This window comes from Engystomops pustulosus, chromosome 5 (genome assembly GCF_040894005.1).
Source record: "Engystomops pustulosus chromosome 5, aEngPut4.maternal, whole genome shotgun sequence".
Taxonomy (NCBI): Eukaryota; Metazoa; Chordata; class Amphibia; order Anura; family Leptodactylidae; genus Engystomops; species Engystomops pustulosus.
Window position 1 is genome coordinate 142,264,144 of NC_092415.1, and position 20,572 is coordinate 142,284,715.

At 39.9% G+C, this 20,572-nt stretch overlaps 1 protein-coding gene across 1 annotated transcript in view; it reads left to right on the forward strand.

Annotated features, from left to right (window-relative positions):
* Positions 1–2,325: 2,325 nt before the first annotated feature.
* The window catches only part of BMPER (BMP binding endothelial regulator), a 159,355-nt gene continuing 141,108 nt past the window's right edge, over positions 2,326–20,572 (forward strand). Inside the window, exons 1-2 of the mRNA XM_072153266.1 lie at positions 2,326–5,727; positions 6,732–6,817. Coding sequence (XP_072009367.1) covers positions 5,595–5,727; positions 6,732–6,817 — 219 coding nt within the window. The 5' untranslated portion in view covers positions 2,326–5,594. The remainder of the gene's footprint in view (positions 5,728–6,731; positions 6,818–20,572) is intronic.

Genomic DNA, 20,572 nt, shown 5'->3' on the forward strand with positions numbered 1-20,572 from the left:
ATATACTGCCATACTACAGTATGGCAGTATATGGGGATTTTACTCCTCATACATTACAATGTGCTGATAGCACATTGTAATGCATGGGTTAACCAGAAGTAGCCTCGGGTCTTCGCGAGACCCGAGGTTACCATGGCGACGGATCGCCGCTCCCCGATGACGTCACGGGGAGCGGCGATCCTCGAAAAGATGGAGGCGCCCACGCGCCGCCATGCCTTTGAAGCCGCCGGCAGCATTGCCGGCGGCGATCGAGGTGAAAACACCCGCGATCGGTGCTAGCACCGATCGCGGGTGTTACCGGTAAGCCTTTGCTGCAATATGCAGCAAAGACTTACCGGCTATGGAGAGGGCTCAGCGCGTGAGCCCTCTCCATGCACCCGCGGCCGACCCGTGACGTGCTATTACGTCACGGGTCGTGAAAGGGTTAACTGCATTTTTCACAAGTAGACAGCGCACATAAACAAGCGTGAAAAAGACTGTGACCTATCTGTTCTAAGTCAAGTGATCAGTGAAAAGTACATTGCACTTTTGCATGTGTCTCAGAGTGCAATGCTTTTTTGATAAGTCTCCATAGACTTGTATGGGAAGTTTTTGGCACATGCATGCGCGTCAAAAAAACCTCCAAAAATTGGAACAAACCCATTGAATACAATGGGACAGAGTGAATGCGAGTATTGCATGTCAAAAACATACACAGATTACTCACGTGAAAAACACTGGTGTGAAAGGGGCCTAACAGCTTGTAAAACTGCAACACAGAGGGGCTCTGGCAACACACTCAGGAGCCCTTCATGCTCAGTAGCTTAGATAACATCGATAAGAAGATGATCACAGTCACAATGCCTGGATCTATGAATAAGTGTCCCCGGTTTATCATGGGTAGATTTCCTCTGAATAGATCTGCAGCAGTGGGCAAAAATGTTCTATAGGAAAAGTTATTGTAGCTGTTTCCAATATTATATATATATATATATATTATATATATATTATCAGCCAGTGTCCTGATACTGAGGAGAGAGTTATTATGGAGATATAGCATATAGGCACATGCATCACATCTATGACAGTGTTCAGACTTTAGGATCTGTCATTGTGGAGAGTTGTATTAGCATGTGCGGGACCCCCTCCCTCCCTCCACCTTGTCTGCAGTGATTTATCTCCCCCTGATCCAGGAGCTGATGAATAGAAGGTGGGCGCTCTCCTCCCCCGTGTCTGCAGACATGGCCTGGGTGGAGGCAGCAGCATGAATGAGTGGGAGGGATGGACTCTGATGCCAGGGGGAGGAGGCGATCGGGCAGCAGACTGTCTCGTGTTATCTGACCCCGATCACTAAGTCGCACATCCCTGTCGCCGTCACACCATCACGTCTGCGATCACGTCCAGGACTCTCCAAGTACAGGGCAGCCAGTCCAGCCTCCACTATACTGTACATGTCCTCATGACACAGTAATCACAGCCACATGTAGCAGAGCTGAGTTTGTCATCTGAGCATTTGGATAAATAACCGAGTGGAAGGGGTTCCCTGCAGCTCTACGAGTTATCAGCACTGATCTAATGCCACATAAACAACATCTCAAGCTATAAAGTTTAACAATCTAACCATCTGTACACTAAAAGTACCAAAAGTATAATGGTATTTACAGTCTAACAATCTATACTGTCTAACAATTCATACAGTTTAACCATTTATACAGTATAACAATGTACAAAGTATAACAATCTATACAGTCCAACCATATGTACACTATACAATCCAAAAGTATAACGGTCTTTACTGTCTAACAATTCATACAGTTTAACCATTCATATAGTATAGCAATGTACAAAGTATAAACAATCTATACATTCTAACCATCTGTACACTATACATTCTATAAGTGTAATGGTCTTTACACTAACAATCTATACTGTAACAATTCATACAGTTTAACCATCTATACAGTGTAACAATGTACAAAGTATAACAATCTATTCAGTCGTGAGATTGATAGAATCTATATCGACTAACATTCCATACAGACTAAGAATCTATAATATCTCTATAACTCAGTATACAATAACGAGTGCTTAACCCCTCCAATGCTGGGCTGCAAAGAACAGAGCGGTGATTCTTTCTCATCCTGAGGAGAATACGCTGGGTATGTAGAAGCCTGCAGCCTGGATTATACAGGAGCAGGCTGTCTTCTATCTGTGTTGAGATCAATGTAAATGGAGGGTAAACAGAGAGCTGCAGATAGAGGTAAGTGGTCGGGGAACAGAGTAGCCTGGAGGGGAATGTAGAGCTAACACCCAGCCTCTACCAGGGGCACAGTGTGGCATTACACCGCATGGATTACAAATGCAGGATGCAGATATAGGGGCTGAGAACCCAGTGTGTGGGAGGAAGCCATCCAGCAGATAACCCTGGGGCAGGTCAGGATACAAGACAGAGAGCAGCACATGGAGGGGAGACATCTGTGGTCCTCTACAAGATGTAACAGTGATGGATTGATCTGCAATCAATGACATTGATCAGCTGAGGATCCAGCTCTTTATCTGCTGCTGATGATAGGATCAGGGATCAGTGCTGGCTGTCTCCACCACACACATATACATGTCCCCAATAGCCAGCAGCTACATCATGTGGATCACACTGCTCCGGAGGATTTAGGCAGCTTGTGTGGTGAAAAAAAAAACAGGAGGAGGGGTGCAGGGGAAGAAAATAAAGGAAACGGAAGCCAAGCAAAAGAGTAATAGTAGCAGCAGCAGCAGCAGTGTATCCAACAACAGCAACTGCAGCAGAGGGACCCTCCTGTGATCATTCCCGTCCTCATCCATCCTGGCAGAGGGACCCTCCTGTGATCAGCCCTGTCCTCATCCATCCTGGCAGAGGGACCCTCCTGTGATCATTCCTGTCCTCATCCATCCTGGCAGAGGGACCCTCCTGTGATCATTCCTGTCCTCATCCATTCTGGCAGAGGGACCCTTCTGTGAACAGCCCTGTCCTCATCCATCCTGGCAGAGGGACCCTCCTGTGATCATTCCTGTCCTCATCCATCCTGGCAGAGGGACCCTCCTGTGATCATTCCTGTCCTCATCCATTCTGGCAGAGGGACCCTTCTGTGAACAGCCCTGTCCTCATCCATCCTGGCAGAGGGACCCTCCTGTGATCATTCCTGTCCTCATCCATTCTGGCAGAGGGACCCTCCTGTGATCAGCCCTGTCCTAATCCACATCGGCAGAGGGACCCTCCTGTGATCATTCCTGTCCTCATCCACCCTGGCAGAGGGACCGTCCTGTGATCATTCCTGTCCTCATCCATCCTGGGAGAGGGACCCTTCTGTGATCATTCCTGCCCTCATCCAACCTGGCAGAGAGACCCTCCTGTGATCATTCTTGTCCTCATCCAACCTGGGAGAGGGACCCTCCTGTGATCATTCCTGTCCTCATCCATCCAGGCAGAGGGACCCTCCTGTGATCATTTCTGTCCTCATCCAACCTGGCAGAGGGACCTTCCTGTGATCACTCTTGTCCTCATCCAACCTGGCAGAAGGACCTCCTGTGATCATTCCCGTCCTCATCCATCCTGGCAGAGGGACCCTACTGTGATCATTCTTGTCCTCATCCAACCTGGCAGAGGGACCCTCCTGTGATCATTTCTGTCCTCATCCATCCAGGCAGAGGGACCCTCCTGTGATCATTCTTGTCCTCATCCATTCTGGCAGAGGGACCCTCCTGTAATCATTCTTGTCCTCATCCAGCCTAGCAGAGGGACCCTCCAGTTATCATTCCTGTCCTTATCCACCCCGGCAGAATAACCCTCCTGTGATCTTTCTTGTCCTCATCCAACCTGGCAGAGTGACCTTCCTGTGATCAGCCCCGTCCTCATCCAACCTGGCAGAGGGACCCTCCTGTGATCATTCCTGTCCTCATCCTCCCGGCAGAGGGACCCTCCTGTGATCAGCCCTGTCCTCATCCTCCTGGCAGAGGGACCCTCCTGTGATCAGCCCTGTCCTCATCCTCCTGGCAGAGGGACCCTCCTGTGATCATTCCTGTCCTCATCCATCCTGGCAGAGGGACCCTCCTGTGATCAGCCCTGTCCTCATCTTCCCCAGCAGAGGGATCCTACTGTGATCAGCCCTGTCCTCATCCTCCCCAGCAGAGGGACCCTCCTGTGATCATTCCTGTCCTCATCCTCCCCAGCAGATGGATTCTCATGATATCATTCTTGTTTTCATTCACACCAGCAGAGGGACCGTCCTGTGATCACCTCTGTCCTCATACTAACAACAGCAGCAGCAAAGGAATCCTTCCGATCAGCCCTGTCTTACTAGACTCCAGAAGAGGGACTCTCCTGTTACCATTCCTGTCCTCATACACTCTAATAGCAGCAGCATCAACCCTGCCTTCCTAGACTCCAGCAGCAGCACCAGCAGAGGGACCCTCCCGAATCAGCCCTGTCTTCCTAGACTCCAGCAAAGGGACGCTCTGTATGTAAAGAGTCCAGCAGAAGGGTCCTCCTAAAATCAGCCCTGACTACATATGCTCCATATCTGCAACAGAGGAACCCTATTCTTATAGAAGCCAGTAGCATCATCATCAGAGGGACTGTGCTGAGGTCAGACTTTATTGACTCCAGCAGTGGGACCTTTCTGAGGTCAGCAGTATCACCAGCGCAATATCCTTTGTACAGTCAGCAGCAGCACGATATTTTTCTTAAAGTAAACACAGTAGCACCAGCAGAGAAATTATCTCACCTATTCTCACAGACACCGGGAGCAGCCCTCGCAAAGGAAGCCTACTAAAATCCAGCCAAGTTCTCATATGTTGAAGAACCTGTCCAAGGAGCCCTCTTCATACTAACCCCGACTTTGTCATACATTGCTCTCCCAGGACGGCAGCAGAGGCACCCAGTTGTGACTATCCCATCACAGCTTTTCTGCAGCATCTCCAGTGGCACACCTTGCGATCAGCCCCTGATCAGTGGCAGTACCAATCCTATGATCATCCCCTGACCTCATACATTCTAGGCACAGCACCCATGCTATGTTCAACCCCTGACCTCATACACTGCAGCCGCAGCACCCATCCTATGATCAGCTCCTGACCTCATACACTCTAGGGGCAGCACCCATCCTATGATCAATCCCTGACCTCATACACTGCAACCTCAGCACCTATCCCATAATTAGCCAGCGATCTCATACACTGCAGCCCCATTACCCATCTTATGATCAGCCTCTGAGCTCATACACTGCAGCCGCATCACCCATCCTATGATCAGCCCCTGACCTCATACACTACAGCCGCAGCACCCATCCTATGATCGCCCCCTGACCTCATACACTACAGCCGCAGCACCCATCCTATGATCGCCCCCTTACCTCGTGTACTGCAGCCGCAGCACCCATCCTATGATCGCCCTCTGACCTCATACACTACAGCTGCAGCACCCATCCTATGATCGCCCCCTGACCTCATAGACTGCAGCCGCAGCACCTACAGGGAAAGCCTCCTGGAAGCACTTTCTGTCATCACACTCTCCGGCACTGACTGTGGGAAGCAGCTGGAAGCCCCTGACTCCTGGTCTTCTGCAGTCTGGCTTCATTGGGACAATGAACTTCTGCTTGGCGATTAGTTTTCCTCTTCCAATGTGTGCCAGCTCCCCAGGGATTACCACACTCACTGGATGGATATTTCTTTTTACAACTTTTTTGCACATGTCAGTGGGATCCTCCTTCTTGACAGGTAAGGCTGCACCTTATACATTGTTATAGCTCCTGGGTTTTAGTTATTTAGTAAATAATCCACATAGTGCTGTCATGATTTGCCCTAGTATGCATTTGGATAGGACAGGTGCCTTCAATGAAGGATAGTAGATCTCCATTCACCTGCCTATCTCTAAGATATTCTATCTAGAGAATGAGTCCAGGATATAATTACATGTGTGCAGGCAGGTGAGGACCCCTGTCCCTGCTGGAAGAACATACTTCACTGACACCTGGTACATACAATAATAAAGCTGATCTCTGCTGCAGTCTGGCAGGGTTGAGTTTCAAAAAAAGGTGATGCCAAAGGTAGATAATGCTGAGCTGATCATAGGACAAGGGAGGAGTAGTCAAGGACTTGTTATGGGGTACATACATCCTTAGAGCTTCTTTTGAAAAATGAGCCTTTTGATAAAGATAGATCAAGATGTCTCATGTCAGTAGATCACCTTTGTCCAGAATCCCCTGTCTTTCAACTACATATTGAGAGATATATGAACAAGGAGCAACATGTAATAACTGGAGACACATTTTTTTCTTTTACAGGATGTGTTTTTTTTCCTCCTGTAATTGAAAGTTACTGCAGATCAGTCATCTTGCCTCAGTTATTACAGTCATGCACATTGTTCTCCTGGAGTAGGCAGCATACCCAGCAGCCGGTGTAGTAATGATAAGTCAATTATTTATTATTATGTGTAAAAATAGTATAATATGTCAGGATATAAATATGGCTTCTGTGAGTGTTCAGAGATAGGAGTAGGGGCTGGCTTGTGGATACAGAACTCAAAAAGGTCTGTGTTTCTTCAGGTTTCTCATAAACTTGTTGTAAAACATGAGCTTTCTACAAATATGTGCTGGACACCTGGTGTCAGATTGTAACTATTTTAGGAGTATTAAAATGCCCTCCATGTAGGAGTATAATCTCTGCTATATGGGGTATACATACAGGATATTATTATAAATTACATTGTCTTGTTCTCCAAGGGTCTGTGGCAAAATGTGAAAATGAAGGAGAGGCCCTACAAATCCCATTCATCACTGACAATCCTTGTATCTCCTGCCTGTGCCTGGTAAGTGGAAGCTTTATTATTTCACTACTGTCCACAATAAGGTAATGCCCCATTTTAGCCCTAACATTTCTGTCTGCACACAATGCTGTATGCATATATAATACCAAAAGTAGGAATGAAATAAAAGAAATGTATTTATAGACATAGATGTTTCCATTGTATTTTATGTTATTTTGCATTTTCTTACTTTTTTTGAAAGTTCATTGGCATGATCCACAATTAAATAATAGGAATGTGCCTTAAAAATATTTGTCTTACAATAAAGTTTGCAAATATTTTATCTTTTTTTTTTAGACTTAATGCAAATGTAGTGTGTGTTAGTATAGTCATGATGGGACTAGTCAAATGTAATCACTGTGATAGGGATTAGAGATTGCTATCTGGATATTGGTGTAAATAAGGTTCTGGTAACACAATATAGCTCTAAGCTGTTTTTTGTGCTTTATCCTTATGTAAGCTGTGGACATGTCTTTCAGACATCATTTAGATAAATTAATCAGTCCCATTGCTAATGATCTGAGGACAAGCCCTATGGGGCCAACAAAGCATTCCAGGATAATAAAATCTTGTATGTGTAAATATAGTTTTCTGTTTTATTGATTGATTGATTTGATTTTTAAAACTTCCATTTGATAATTGATAGAGTTACATTATCCAAAGATATAACCAAAAACCTTGTACAGATAAATTAACGGAGCTTGTGCCCATCATTAAAAAGTGTGAAAAGTCTTTGCAAAGTTTGTTAACAAGATTTCAAATATGACAATAGGGAAAATTTGCAATTGTTGGTCCATATTATACCATTTGATTTTCACTCTATTTTTTTTAATCTTATTGTATCATATTACTCTGGCTAAAGCCTGCAAACTAAAATACTAAGTTACCCTTTGAATAAATAGTTCACATGTATTTTACTTTTCCTTTTTCTTCTGAGCATCTTCATAACATTAAAATGTTAAATAACATTTTAGTTTATTTGTATTCATAGAATAGAGATAATACAGTTAATATTACTACAGCCCAGATTTCATGAAATCTAGAGAAAAAAGCAGAAGCATAGAGTTCATATATATACAGTTCATATATATATATATATATATATATATATATATATATATATATATGTTTTTTTACATTGTTTTGAGAATTTTAAGAAGTCATGTGACATTTACCCATCTCTGTTGTCTCTGCTGAGTACATTGACATGATAGACTAGCAGAAATGACATGCAATAATATAACTTTCTGACATGTCATTGCTGTGGTAATTTAGCTGTGCATAAGTAAGACAAAATCCAAACTATGCATGCGTTAATCAATTTCTTAGCCAAATCCAGAAAGTTTATGAAAAAATGCTGTTAAAAAGCCAATTAAACAATTTGTGGGGATGTGTTTCTACCTGCTCAGGATCTCCTTTCATGATCCTCTTGGCTTTAGCAAAAAAAAATGCATCAATTTGTTGTGCTGCAGAGGTGACAATGTTATTACTGAAACCTCAATTGATGAAAGTCTCCATAGACTTTGAAACTCATGCCACTTTTATCATGTTTTGTTATAATAATTAGGTCAAATGAAGACAACAAAAAAGACAATAGAATTTGTGTAAAAAAAATCACTCAGTTTTTGTTATATGCTGTGTAACAAAAAAATGTCTGATGGACGCATTTCATACCTATGGGATGCAAATTGATGTAATATAGTTGAGTCAGGATTTTTTTGTTAGCATATCATAGTATATAAGGCCAGAAAAAGTCCATCAAGTCCAACCTTTACGAATTAAATAAATGTTTTATCCCCATAACCCGTGATATTTTTTCTATACAGAAAGTCATCCAGACCTCTCTTGAACATGTACATAGAGTCCGCCATAACAACCTCCTGCGGCAGAGAGTTCCATAGTCTCACTGCTCTTACAGTAGAGAACTTCTGGCCTTGAAGTTAGAATCAATGATACCCATCTTAGATTTGTTCTGATCATGTTTGACCCAATTCTTTCCTATTACAATGAATTGATTTGTTAATTTGAAGTTATTAGGAGGCATGCATTATTTTTGGCGTCAGATGTTGTTTTTTGGCGCTTGATTTTAGCAGTGTTTTGCACTGTGTTGTGGCGCATGGCCTTAATGTATTTGGCACACTCAAAAAAGAACAAATAAGCATCATAAATTACAAAGGCGTTTAGTTGTTTTTGGTTTGTCTTATTATGTGCCACACTTTGCACCAAAAAAGGAACTGAAGACACCTCGGATAGTGGAGGAGAAGTGTCAGAGTGATGTAAAATTGAGGTTTGTGTCGTGCCGACACTGTGTAAATATGACGGGCCAAGAGCAAAAGAAAAAACCCTGTGATTACCCAACAAAAAACAGGCGCAGAACCATTAATACATGTGCCATTTTGTTTAAACTTCAGATCATAATGTCTTTCGATTTCTGGGATTTGGAGATTACTGTGTCCAGTCATTGAAGTTAATAGTGAGAAATACAGAAGGAAATGAAGTAAATGTAGTTCGACGAAAAACTGGAGCAGTTCAGATTACAACACTCATTTTTCATGTGATTTGTTGCTAAAGGAAGCTGTTTCCACCTCAACAAACTGGTGTTAGGCCCATTCGGTGAGATTTATGGAACTAGAGGAAAGGTTGAAAGGTTGCCCATTGGAAACAGAAGCATATTCTACCGCTAGTTCTTCAGGAGCCTCTTGAAAAAATGTTACTGGATTGGTTGCTGCATTTGTCCTGTTTTTGTTTTGTACTGGTTTGCATAAATTTAGAAGCTTAGACAAAATCCAGCATCCTGCAGATTACCATATACCATTACGTCCACAATTTGGACACTTTTGAGTTACTAAACTAATCCACATATTCATGTCTAGATATATGTCTGGGTAGTTTTAATTCACAACTCCAAAATGATCTTAATGTAAATATTAGGGTTCAAATAGTATCAGATCACAAATAATATACACATTAGGGTCTAAAAAGCAGTCAGTAACTATAGATATGCATTGTAGGGCATAGAAGTAATAAATATTTAAAGCTACATGTGAGCTTAAAAAGAGGAACTTTAAGGAGTAAGAGGAAGCAGGAGATAGGGAGATCTTCACATGTTATGGCACATGGTATGGTATTATCTATACCTGTGCCGTGGTTATGTTTTTGGAGCAGGTTAAAAGGATTGAGAAAAGTAAATACTTACTAACAAATACATTAAACCTAAGCACCTGTTCTTAACTACAAACAATATTTTAAGAAGTTTTCACCTTGAGTTTGGGCAAAGAAAGAACATTTACTTTATACAGTGCCTATGAATGACACTTATCAGTATTTTAGAATCAAAAAAACACATTTGTTAAAACTTGGCAATAGATGCAATGAATGATATACTTTATAATTTGATAAGAACGGAATTATCTAATCTGACCTTCGTTTTTGTCCTGTTGTATTTGTGTATTACTTGCCAGGGCTTGTATGCTATGATTTTTAGACATATATCCACATTACTATGTTTTATACTATATGCCCAGAACACATGACATGATTTCCTGGACAAATTGCGTATACCCTAAAACACTCCATCTACACTTTCCATAATGTAGATATCCAGCCATGTATATTTTTTATATTTCCATAGTCACAAATATCCCACAACAAATATTAAATTTGTACAAATGGATTTCTGGAATTCAGTTGTATGTTGATTTCTTATATCCAGCCCTAGAAGGGCACTTTTCAATAAGGGCCAGTTCACATCTCAGTTATTTCATCAGGTTTACCTTTACACCTCTCCATGTAGCCCCCATGCCTGGTTTAATGTACTTATACAAAAAAGTATGAAATAACTGAGATGTAAACTTTTGTTTTAATATTTTTTCACCTATAATTAAATATTTTGCTAAAAGGCTTACTTGGGTGAATGGTCAGTATTCATTAGGAAAACTATATAATGAATTGGGGAGTTGTCCTATTTCAGTAAATACCTGCTGAGCTGTAGTAACCCGGCAACTATACAATGTCTGGTTTTGTTTACTATCAGAAGTTGTACACTATCCAATGAATAGGTCATCTATTCTATAATACTGTCTATAATAGGTCTATCTATAATACTGGAAAACCCCTTTTATCTGAAAATTTCAATTTAAATAGAAAATATTTGCTAAAAGGCTTGTGTAGTGAGTATGATTGGCCAGGAAGTAGACACTACAATACTATTTACATGTGACTTTAGCATTCCCGAAAAGGACATAAGAATGTTACAAGACATCTCTTCTTTTACCTCACAAGCGTATTATTAGAGCACACAGTTACTTTCAGATGAAAGCTTGCCCTCCTTTCCCTTAAGGTTGAAACTTGGTGCTTAAGTGAGTACTTTCACTTTATTGCCTTCCAATTATGTCTTCTTACAGCAGGCTCTGAAATAGTACTACTTGTAATATATTTCAGCAGAGATTGGGTTACAAGTGGAAGATGACATAACAATACTTGGCAGGCTGACACTGATTTCTGTGTGCCGGGTGCCTATTGTAAAATAAATGCCTGTGTATACAATCACCTACATTACAGGCAAAAGAAAAACCATACAACCGATTGTATGAAGTGTTACGTGAAGGTATTGAGGTTAGTGTCCATACGTTCCAAAAAGTGCTGTTATTCATTGCCATTGTCTAGTTTTTTCAAGTGTTTCTTATTGAATGTCATGGAAAGCTCATGATCTCCTGTTTTTATTATTCTTAAAGTGATAATAATGATAAAAATGTTATTTGAATAATTAATGAAGTGCCTGCTTAAAGGTTCCTAGCTTGTTTAGTTCTGCCACATATTTGATCCTTGGCTTCTTCTGTGGCTAAGTTCCTGATATGTAATCCAGTGTAATCCACTGCCGCGACCCACTGCCTGTTTCCTTTACTTATACACAACACTATAAACTTAATAGGGTTTTCCAGAATTAGAAACACATAGAGGATTTTCTCACTTGCAAAGTCATATCATTGGCCATCTGAATTATACATGAAAAAGCAGGAACTAGATTTGGCAAACTCACTGCTAGAATTGCATCAAATGCTTCTTTTTGGAGTATAAGCTTTCACCACAGATAGGAATCCATCTTTGGGATAAACATCACTGATGTATAGCATAAAGCAGAATTAGGGATAAACCATTAGGTAAACTCAATTTCAGTGATTTCAATTTTTTATTGAATTGTGATGCTCCAAACCGAATGCATGTAAGTAGTGGACAGGAAGAGATTGATGAGGCAGGGGCCTATTTTATGTCAATTGTATTTGACACCAGAGGTATTTGGAAGTAAATTGTGCTTGTTAATGAATGTATTGTCCTATGGGCTTCAAATCAGTTATAAACCATAAAAAAACAAAGCTCATTTCACCCAGATGATGTTGGGTTTCCTACTGGTATTTTGACATACAGGAAATACCTGCCCAGCTAACCAATTTCTTCTATGGTGACCTCCCTTAGCTTCTGGGGCAAGGAAGTACTGACCAAAAAAGCACTAGTGTTAAAGAGGCGAATGGTACTTTTTTTAACCCATGTCTAAGAAAATATTTAAAAACTGATGTGCAACTGTATTTGTGGTACATTATGTAGGAAAATGAATTGCCAAATTGAATACTTTTCTGTTTCTGTTGAACTAGTAGTTTAAAATATGTCATGATAGAATGTTAGGTCATACAGGATGTTAATAGGAAGTATGCTGATAATCTCATAGAACTGCTGACTGAGAATATTCCTAGAGAGTTCCCATGCACTGTAAACATTACTATACTTTCTCAGAATTCAGCAAGCCTAGTCATTTATCCTAAATTAACAAGATTCAATATTCAAAATAGTGATTCCTTCAAGCAAGTGCCTTATATTTCAGCTGTTGTTGATACTTTCCCATCTGTAGTTACAGTGAAGGCCGTTATTCATCTAAAATATGTAGTGAAAGTGTTCTTGGGCACTTGTATTCACATATGCTCTCCAGTGGCAACAAAAATGAGCAAAGCTGTAAAAAAGGAAAACAAAGTTCCAAAGCCAGTATCCAAGTAAGCCAGGAGGATAAAAACATGTATGGAAATTTATAAAAAGGCCATGTGCAACCTGATGCTTTAGTACAGATTAACATTTGGGTAAGACAATATTATGTAGTCGGTATGAGCCAGAGGATAGTTTCATAATGTAAAAGAGGCATTGTTGTCAACATAATTATTATGTCAATGAGATTATTATCAATCTTTCAAAAGAAGAGACTCTTGTGGTCCCATTTTCTATGTAATCTGCAACTATTGCCATGACAGGGGCTCCCCAACACCCGTCTAGCAAAAACAGTTTTTGATCACACAGTTGGAACCTTCACCTATAGCCAAAACATGGGTCCCCAAAGCCTGTCCTGTCACCTAAGGCATCTACTTGCTTTGGAATCCATGGCGAAAATTCTGCTTAATGTGGGAGCCAGGAGTGGATCAAAAACTTCTGGACCTAAAAAATCATAAACAAAAACCTTGAACACAACATTTTAATTCTGTGTCAGGATTTGCTAAAAAGGATATATTCCTTCACAGATATTCCTTCATTTTGGAATACTTTGAGACTTCATTACTTAGTAACAAGTAAGGATTATTAAGTAGGTCGGAATAATTTCCTATTCCAAGTTTTTTTGGCACCACTAAAATACACTTTTTGTAAACTTCTGATTTATTTCCTGATTTATTTTTGGACTGTTTTACAATCAGGGGGTGATTTAGCATTTCAGGGACCCCATGCACAGATAAGTTTTGGGGCCGCCTAATACATACAGTCAATAATGACAGCATTCTTTACCTGACTTTTATGATATTCTTAGTTTACAAAATGTTAAAAGGTAGACAACAGGCCTTTAACACCCTAAATGCTAGGTTCAGAATTGAATCCTCAATACTCCCTATATTTGCTAACTTAGTTTATTTAACTCTCATTTCGCCCCTCTTCAGTTTCAACCTTAGCATCTAAACAAAATCAGAAAATCAAAGCAAATCTCTCAGTGATGGATCTGTGTGTAAAATGAGTGGAGTGGAGAGCAATGAGTAGCAATGAGTTAAGTTCAAAGCACTAGGCGGGGAGTAAACCTTTTGTCCATAATTACAATGCTGAGTGTAAGCAAACCCTCTGCATATAGACAAGTAATGATAGCTTTGCATAAAAGATCATTTTTCACTTAGCAGACCTGAAGCAAGGAAGGGAATCTATCCTCCTCATGCTTGGATGACTGTTATTTTTAGTTGTTTGTGTTTTTGGACTTGCTGAGTGCTTAACTACTAAACACATGAAAACCACTTATGTGGTTATGTTTCCATTGTATCCTTTGGTTTCAACAACCCTGTGATTTTGAAGAGTAGGTATATTGGTAATACAAGGTGCAAAGAGAGAATATAAACTGTTAGTATTCTATATTTACAAAAAAAGGTGGCCTTAATTGCCAATCTCTCCTTAAGGAGATCACCTACTGTCTGACCATATTTACAAAAAGTACATTTAAAAATACATAGACATGAAAACCCTTGTTTCGCAAACAGAATTCTTGGATAGATGTTACTAGTATATTAGCTGGCAAAATATTGGTTATACCAGATCATATTATCAGATCAAAATATTGATCATACCGGATTGTAAAATATAGTGGTAGTAGTGCTACCTTTTTCAGGGGAGTCTCAAGATTATTAGCATAATTAGCTTTTCAATTGATGTTATTTTGTAATATTGTATCACAACCTTGAATTCTATATGCTGTGTTACACAGTAGTTATGTTTTGATATCTTATTGGAAATTTAGTAAGATTACACATCATCAATAAATTTAAGCAAATTGCTTCATTTCTGTCCCTTTGCAGTTTCTTTGCACTGTGATCAGGTATAGCCATGATTTACGTGTACACAAAAATATTCATAAAGCCTCATTCACACAGCCATGTACAATGCAGCCCATATTGTGGTCCACAAAGCTTAATTGGAGCACTGATCAGGTACTTCAGTGCTTTTAGGGAAATTTACTAGAGCCTAATACAGAGCAAGCAATAACGCATTCTGAAAAATGTTGTTAGTCAATAAAAGTCATTCAGATTGAAATGACTTAGCTAAGTGATATGAATCCCGAATAGAGTAATGTAGACAGAAACAAAACCACAGAAATATATTTTTGTTCATATGTGTCCTTAGAAAGAATTAGGTCAACTATGTTCTACATACATAGGCCAACGCTTGTTTGGTGGCCTATCCATTCTCTTCAGATCATTGACCTGTCCTAAAACAAATTATCTTGTTTGGCTGATTTTCATGAAACTTAGATGACCATCTTAAAGGGGTATTCCCATTTTGGCACATTAATGTTATTGTTTGTACTTTAAAAAGTTATACAATTTTCCAATATACTTTATGCATCAATTCTTCACTGTTCTCTTCATCTCTGCTTGCTGTCATGCTATAGGAATCTTCTATGTTTACTTCTAGCGGACAGAAATCTGACCATAGTCACATGATCATTAGTATTAGGTCATTAGTATCACAGAGCTGTGTGATATCATGAGCCACGAACCTGTGTGTGTGGTCAGATTTCTGTTATTATAAAAGATAAATGATATTCTTTGTATGATAAAAAGTTGTCCAATTTTACAATATACTTTCTGTATCAATTCCTCATTGTTTTTTTAGATCTCTGCTTTCTGTCTTTCTCTATGTTTTATTCCAGTGGATAGTAATCTGTCCATGTTGATAGTAACAGGCCATGCACCTGTGTGACATCATCTGACAATGGACAGATATCTATTCCCTGGAAGAAAACAAAAATAATTGTATAACTTTTCATTCAAATAATATTTATTTCCTGAAATTGGTGCATCCCTTTAATGAGACTCCCAGAATTGCTTGCAGCCACATTTGCATGGGGTACATTGTTGTGTCTTTTTTGTAGATTTTATTCACTTCTATACATCATTAACTTAAGTTAAGGGGGACTTGGTTTAGGATATCCCTTTTCAGGCTTCATGTTTATCACGTCACATTTCACAAAATAAACAGCAATTCACTCTTCACTCGTCAAATATTGACAGATTTTCAGTGGCTTTACATACCAGGGAACAAAAGGCTTCATATATGCGGCTTGCAGTTGACTCTTCTTTGTATTTTTCCTGGGATTGTTGGAATGTGGTCTAGACATTTTTTTACCTTTGCAAGCCACTTTTACTGCTGTCCCCTTCTTCCTGTCTCTTCTTCCCTGTGGTTCATGACCTTTGCCTGCTTTATACTCTTATTTATAAAATATTTAAAAAATGAATGTAGAAAAAAGCATGTATGCAATAAATCTGTAAAGGTTAGACGCTGCTGAGTTATTGTATATGGTATACATTATAATCCAGGCCCGCATTTACATTACTACAAGCTTCAGACAGATCCCAACCAGCATTCCTTGCTAGATCATTGCCTAAATCTTCTCCTTTTAGTTTGCAGCCGTTATAACAGGGAATGTTTAGTAACCTACTAGAAAGTTCTGACTGCTTCTGATAAGGAATATGTTGACATAATGGGGCAGAATTATCAAACTGTCTGAAAGTCAGAATATTATTAGTTGCCCATAGCAACCAAATCACAGTTCCCCTTTAAAATATTCATGAGCACTGGTAAACTGAAAGCTGAGCTGTAATTGGTTGTCATGGGCAACTAAGAATATTCTGACTTTGAAACAGCTTGATAAATCTGCCCCAATATGTTGATATGAAAACCACCAGACCCTATGGTGGGAAAAAGGCCACTTATTGAATTAATTCTGTGATCCTGCGCCCCCCCCCCCTAAATTTAAAGCCCAAAACTAGAAGTACTGAGGTAACATGGGGACTGGGGTGAGTGTCCGGTCTTTTTATCAGCACACCAGCCCCCTGGGTTTTTCATGTTGCTTTTTGGGCAAGTTGTCCACCTAAGGTGGTAAAGGGGCTTTTTACATACTTTGTCTGATGGTAAATTCTCCGCATTAAGATTTTATCTAATACACAATGATTTGTCTGAAAAGAAGTTTTTCCCTTTTACTGAGTGCGCAGGGCAAAGGTAAAAATATGTAATTAAGAAAATTGGGAAAATGTAAAGTTAAAACATCAATCATATAATATACATTAAAGGTCTTTTCCAGCCATGAAATGTTTTCAATTTTGGTATGAAAAGAAAATGTAAATTTTGGTGTGAAAACTAAATTTTTTAAAAATATACAATTTACCCATCCCCCATTGAGCATGTTCTGATGCTTTCCTATCCTCCACCCCTGTACTTTGTGCTGCAGCAATGACTTGTTCTAATAAAGGTTGATTATATCTGCAGCCAGTCTCCAACAGGAAAAGAGACATTTTCTTGGTTGGACAACTGTCCTCTGCATTTGAGACTGACAGACTTTCTCAATGAATTCTAAAACGCTGCCAACTGGTCTTTTGGCATTAGCACAATTCACTTAGTATTTTTTAGCCCAGAAACTTTATCACTGCTTTCATTTGAATTCTCTTAGAGTAAGAAAGGCATTTAAAAGTACATTTTATTTAAATATTAACATGAAATAGATTGAGTGGAGTCTTTCAACCTATCAATTCACAACAATTTTTGAAAAGTTCTATAGGAACTGCTGTAAATTCCAAAATATATGTATTTTGTAACAAAATCTTTCAGGACATTCTTGTATTAAATGATTAATGTAGTCTAATCAGTCATGATGGATGTTGGATCTTGGAACAGTCCTGAGAGCTGTGACCTTTTGTGAAATGAAAGGGGTTTGTCCATGAAAGAAAAATCTCAAATTTTAATCCCAAATGTTTACGCAATAAAGATCATTTTAACGCACATACTTTACAATTTTACTCAGTTTTATTAGCTCCCATAATATGATGGCGAGTGTAAAATTCCAGTGTGGGGGTGGAGGAATCTCTAAGCAGACACTTAATGATTCCTCTGTGCTACGACATTGTGCTTAGATTAGCAGTGTTCAGGGTTTATCTACTCTTTTTATTTAGCTTCTGAACATTCCACTAGTATCTGACACAAAGAAAAAGAGGGATGAGACAGATCAGAGATGAGAGTTGATAAGATCCATGAGATGGATATAAAACACAATGACACTCTCAGCTCTGTTAACTTACCTATAACACACACAGGGGGAGATTTATCATTAGGCAGGATTTTGTGCTAATGTCTACGTGTTAAACTGGCAGGTTTCCAACAGTCGGATTTATAGTCCGGTGTATGTGCAGTGTTAAATGCTCGTGCGCCAGCGTATGATAGGCCGCTGCAAATTCGCAGCTCGATACATCAAGAGACTGCAGCAAGTGCGCGGGCGCAGGGACAGTAACACCCCGTGCCGGCCCACTCCCGTCCGGCCGTGCCCTCAGCTCGGCTGGCCATGCCCCCCCTTCACGCCCCTTCACGCCCCACTAAGCTAGCATTTCCGATTATTTCAGGGTCTCTGCGCCACTGCCGTAGCACACAGGTGCTTATAAATATCCCCCTCTGTGTATAGACTGCACCATGAACACAAATGTGTAACATCTGCTCAATTTTTGCCTTTTTGCAATGTTTTTGCACAGGAAATTCTCAGATACCTCAAACATAATATTGAGCAAAATCTTCAAAATTGAGCAAAAACTTCAAAATTGTGCAAGTTTAAGATAAATCCCCCCACCCCCTATAGTAGCAATGGACCCACATACACTACCTCCTATGTGCTGTAGTTTTGCAATTAAATTTGCGTTCTTTTGAAAATTCGCAGTTGATAAATGTGGTGTTGCACACTCTGTGGTGTATTTTTTCCGCTATGGCGTGACTTTAGAGTTGCATTTTTTTCTCGCAAAAAAAACCCTGCAAAAACGATGTTTGCGCAAAAAATTTGCGAGATTCACACGCCAAGAAGCTACATTGTCCTAATGATAAATCTCCCCCACAGACTTAGCTCTGCTATATGCCTATATGCAGAGAGCGCTGCATCATGCAGACAAGAGAAGCTATTCATGAGAAGAATCTGACCATAGTAAGAAGATTTACGGTCGGATCCCAGGACCAACAAAATTATAAACACCAGGACTGATAGAAACAAGTTGGAATTATAGCCGTGAAATGCTGTATTTATGTTAATAACAGTGAATTAGAGGATGTGTTTTTTGTTATGTTGAGGATATTTAAGAATCGTGTCTTAATGGGAATACCTCTTTAAGAACGACACTTCAAAGGCTGTACCAAGGATCTTTTCTATTTACACTCAAAGGCCCAGATATATGAAAACTGGTGCAATCTACCTTTGTGCCGTTTCCCTCACTAATGTGCAGTTGTACCAGATAATCCAAAAGTGGTACACACACTTCGTAAATCCGGTCTGTTTTCAGAATGTGCACACACTTACACCTTGTTTGAAGCCCTTTGTCTCATGCTTTGTGACAGAATTGTGGCGCAACTCAGTAATAAACGTTGTGCAAACTCCAACTAAGCGCTACCACACCCCTTTAGTTGCACACTTTTTGAAAGTGTGGGACAAAGTTCAAGCGTGAGGCAAAAGTGGTGCAAATAATTCATAATTACATGTGCAAACTCTAAAGGTGCAAACTTAGACAAAAAACTGGCGCAGACACAGTGATATATCTGGGCCATAGACTTTCCAGTGAAACCGTTCCGACGTCCATGAGAGTAAAACATGGAGTTAAACATTTAAATTTTTACAACGTAAACTTTCTTGTGAGATAACTTTCTACATGAGGCCAGAGTCCTTGTTAACCTTAACATCAAATAAGCAGTTTGCCTTAGGTCAACTCGAAGATATTCATTACATAGCACACAGTTAAGATAATATTACACTAAATGTACAAGGTCAAAAGCTAAGACATTGTTCTCTATAATTTCGTCTTTGACAAGCTTTTCAGCACATGATTCCTAATAGGAACATGTAAGATTATACATTTCAGAGAACTCAATACAAGGCTATGAATGTTATTAAGACCTCAGTATTTCTACAATCAGTATTTGATTCACTGCCGTGCAAAATAGAAAAAACTTAATTTTTTGTAAAAAAGATAACATGAATCATATTTATTGTATTTTATGATTATGAAGTAAATGCATCTTCATATGGGTTATCTGATCTTTGAAAATAAAAAAGTAAGCAATGCATGTTAAATAACCAAAGGACAATATTCACTTTTCTAATCCTCCTCCCATCCAACATAGAAACTTTGGCAGTCTTGAAAGAAAAAAGTCTGTTTTACACCAATCCAGCCATTATTGCAGATTGCCTCAGATTACCTTAAAGGAAACCTACCACTTGAAGTGGCAGGTTTCAGATGGAAATACCGGGCACCAGCTCAGGGTGAGCTGGTGCCGGAGCTTATTTTTGTTAGTGTTTTAAACCGCGGTATCGCGGTTTAAAACACTTTTCAAACTTTATAGCCAGCGCAGGGAGGTACGCGCTCGGCGCTTACCATGCGCGCGACGGTGCGCGCGGCTACATAGGAAGTGAAGGAGAGTCACGCGCATGGTAAGCGCTGAGCATTTACCTCCCTGCGCCGGCTATAAAGTTTAAAAAGTGTTTTAAACCGCGATACCGCGGTTTAAAACACTAACAAAAATAAGCTCCGGCACCAGCTCACCCTGAGCTGGTGCCCGGTATTTCCATCAGAAACCTGCCACTTCAAGTGGTAGGTTTCCTTTAAATCCAGGTAATTTTTTGCCTTGTGAGAAGAAGTGATGGTGCATCAATATATTAACCTATTTGAAAGG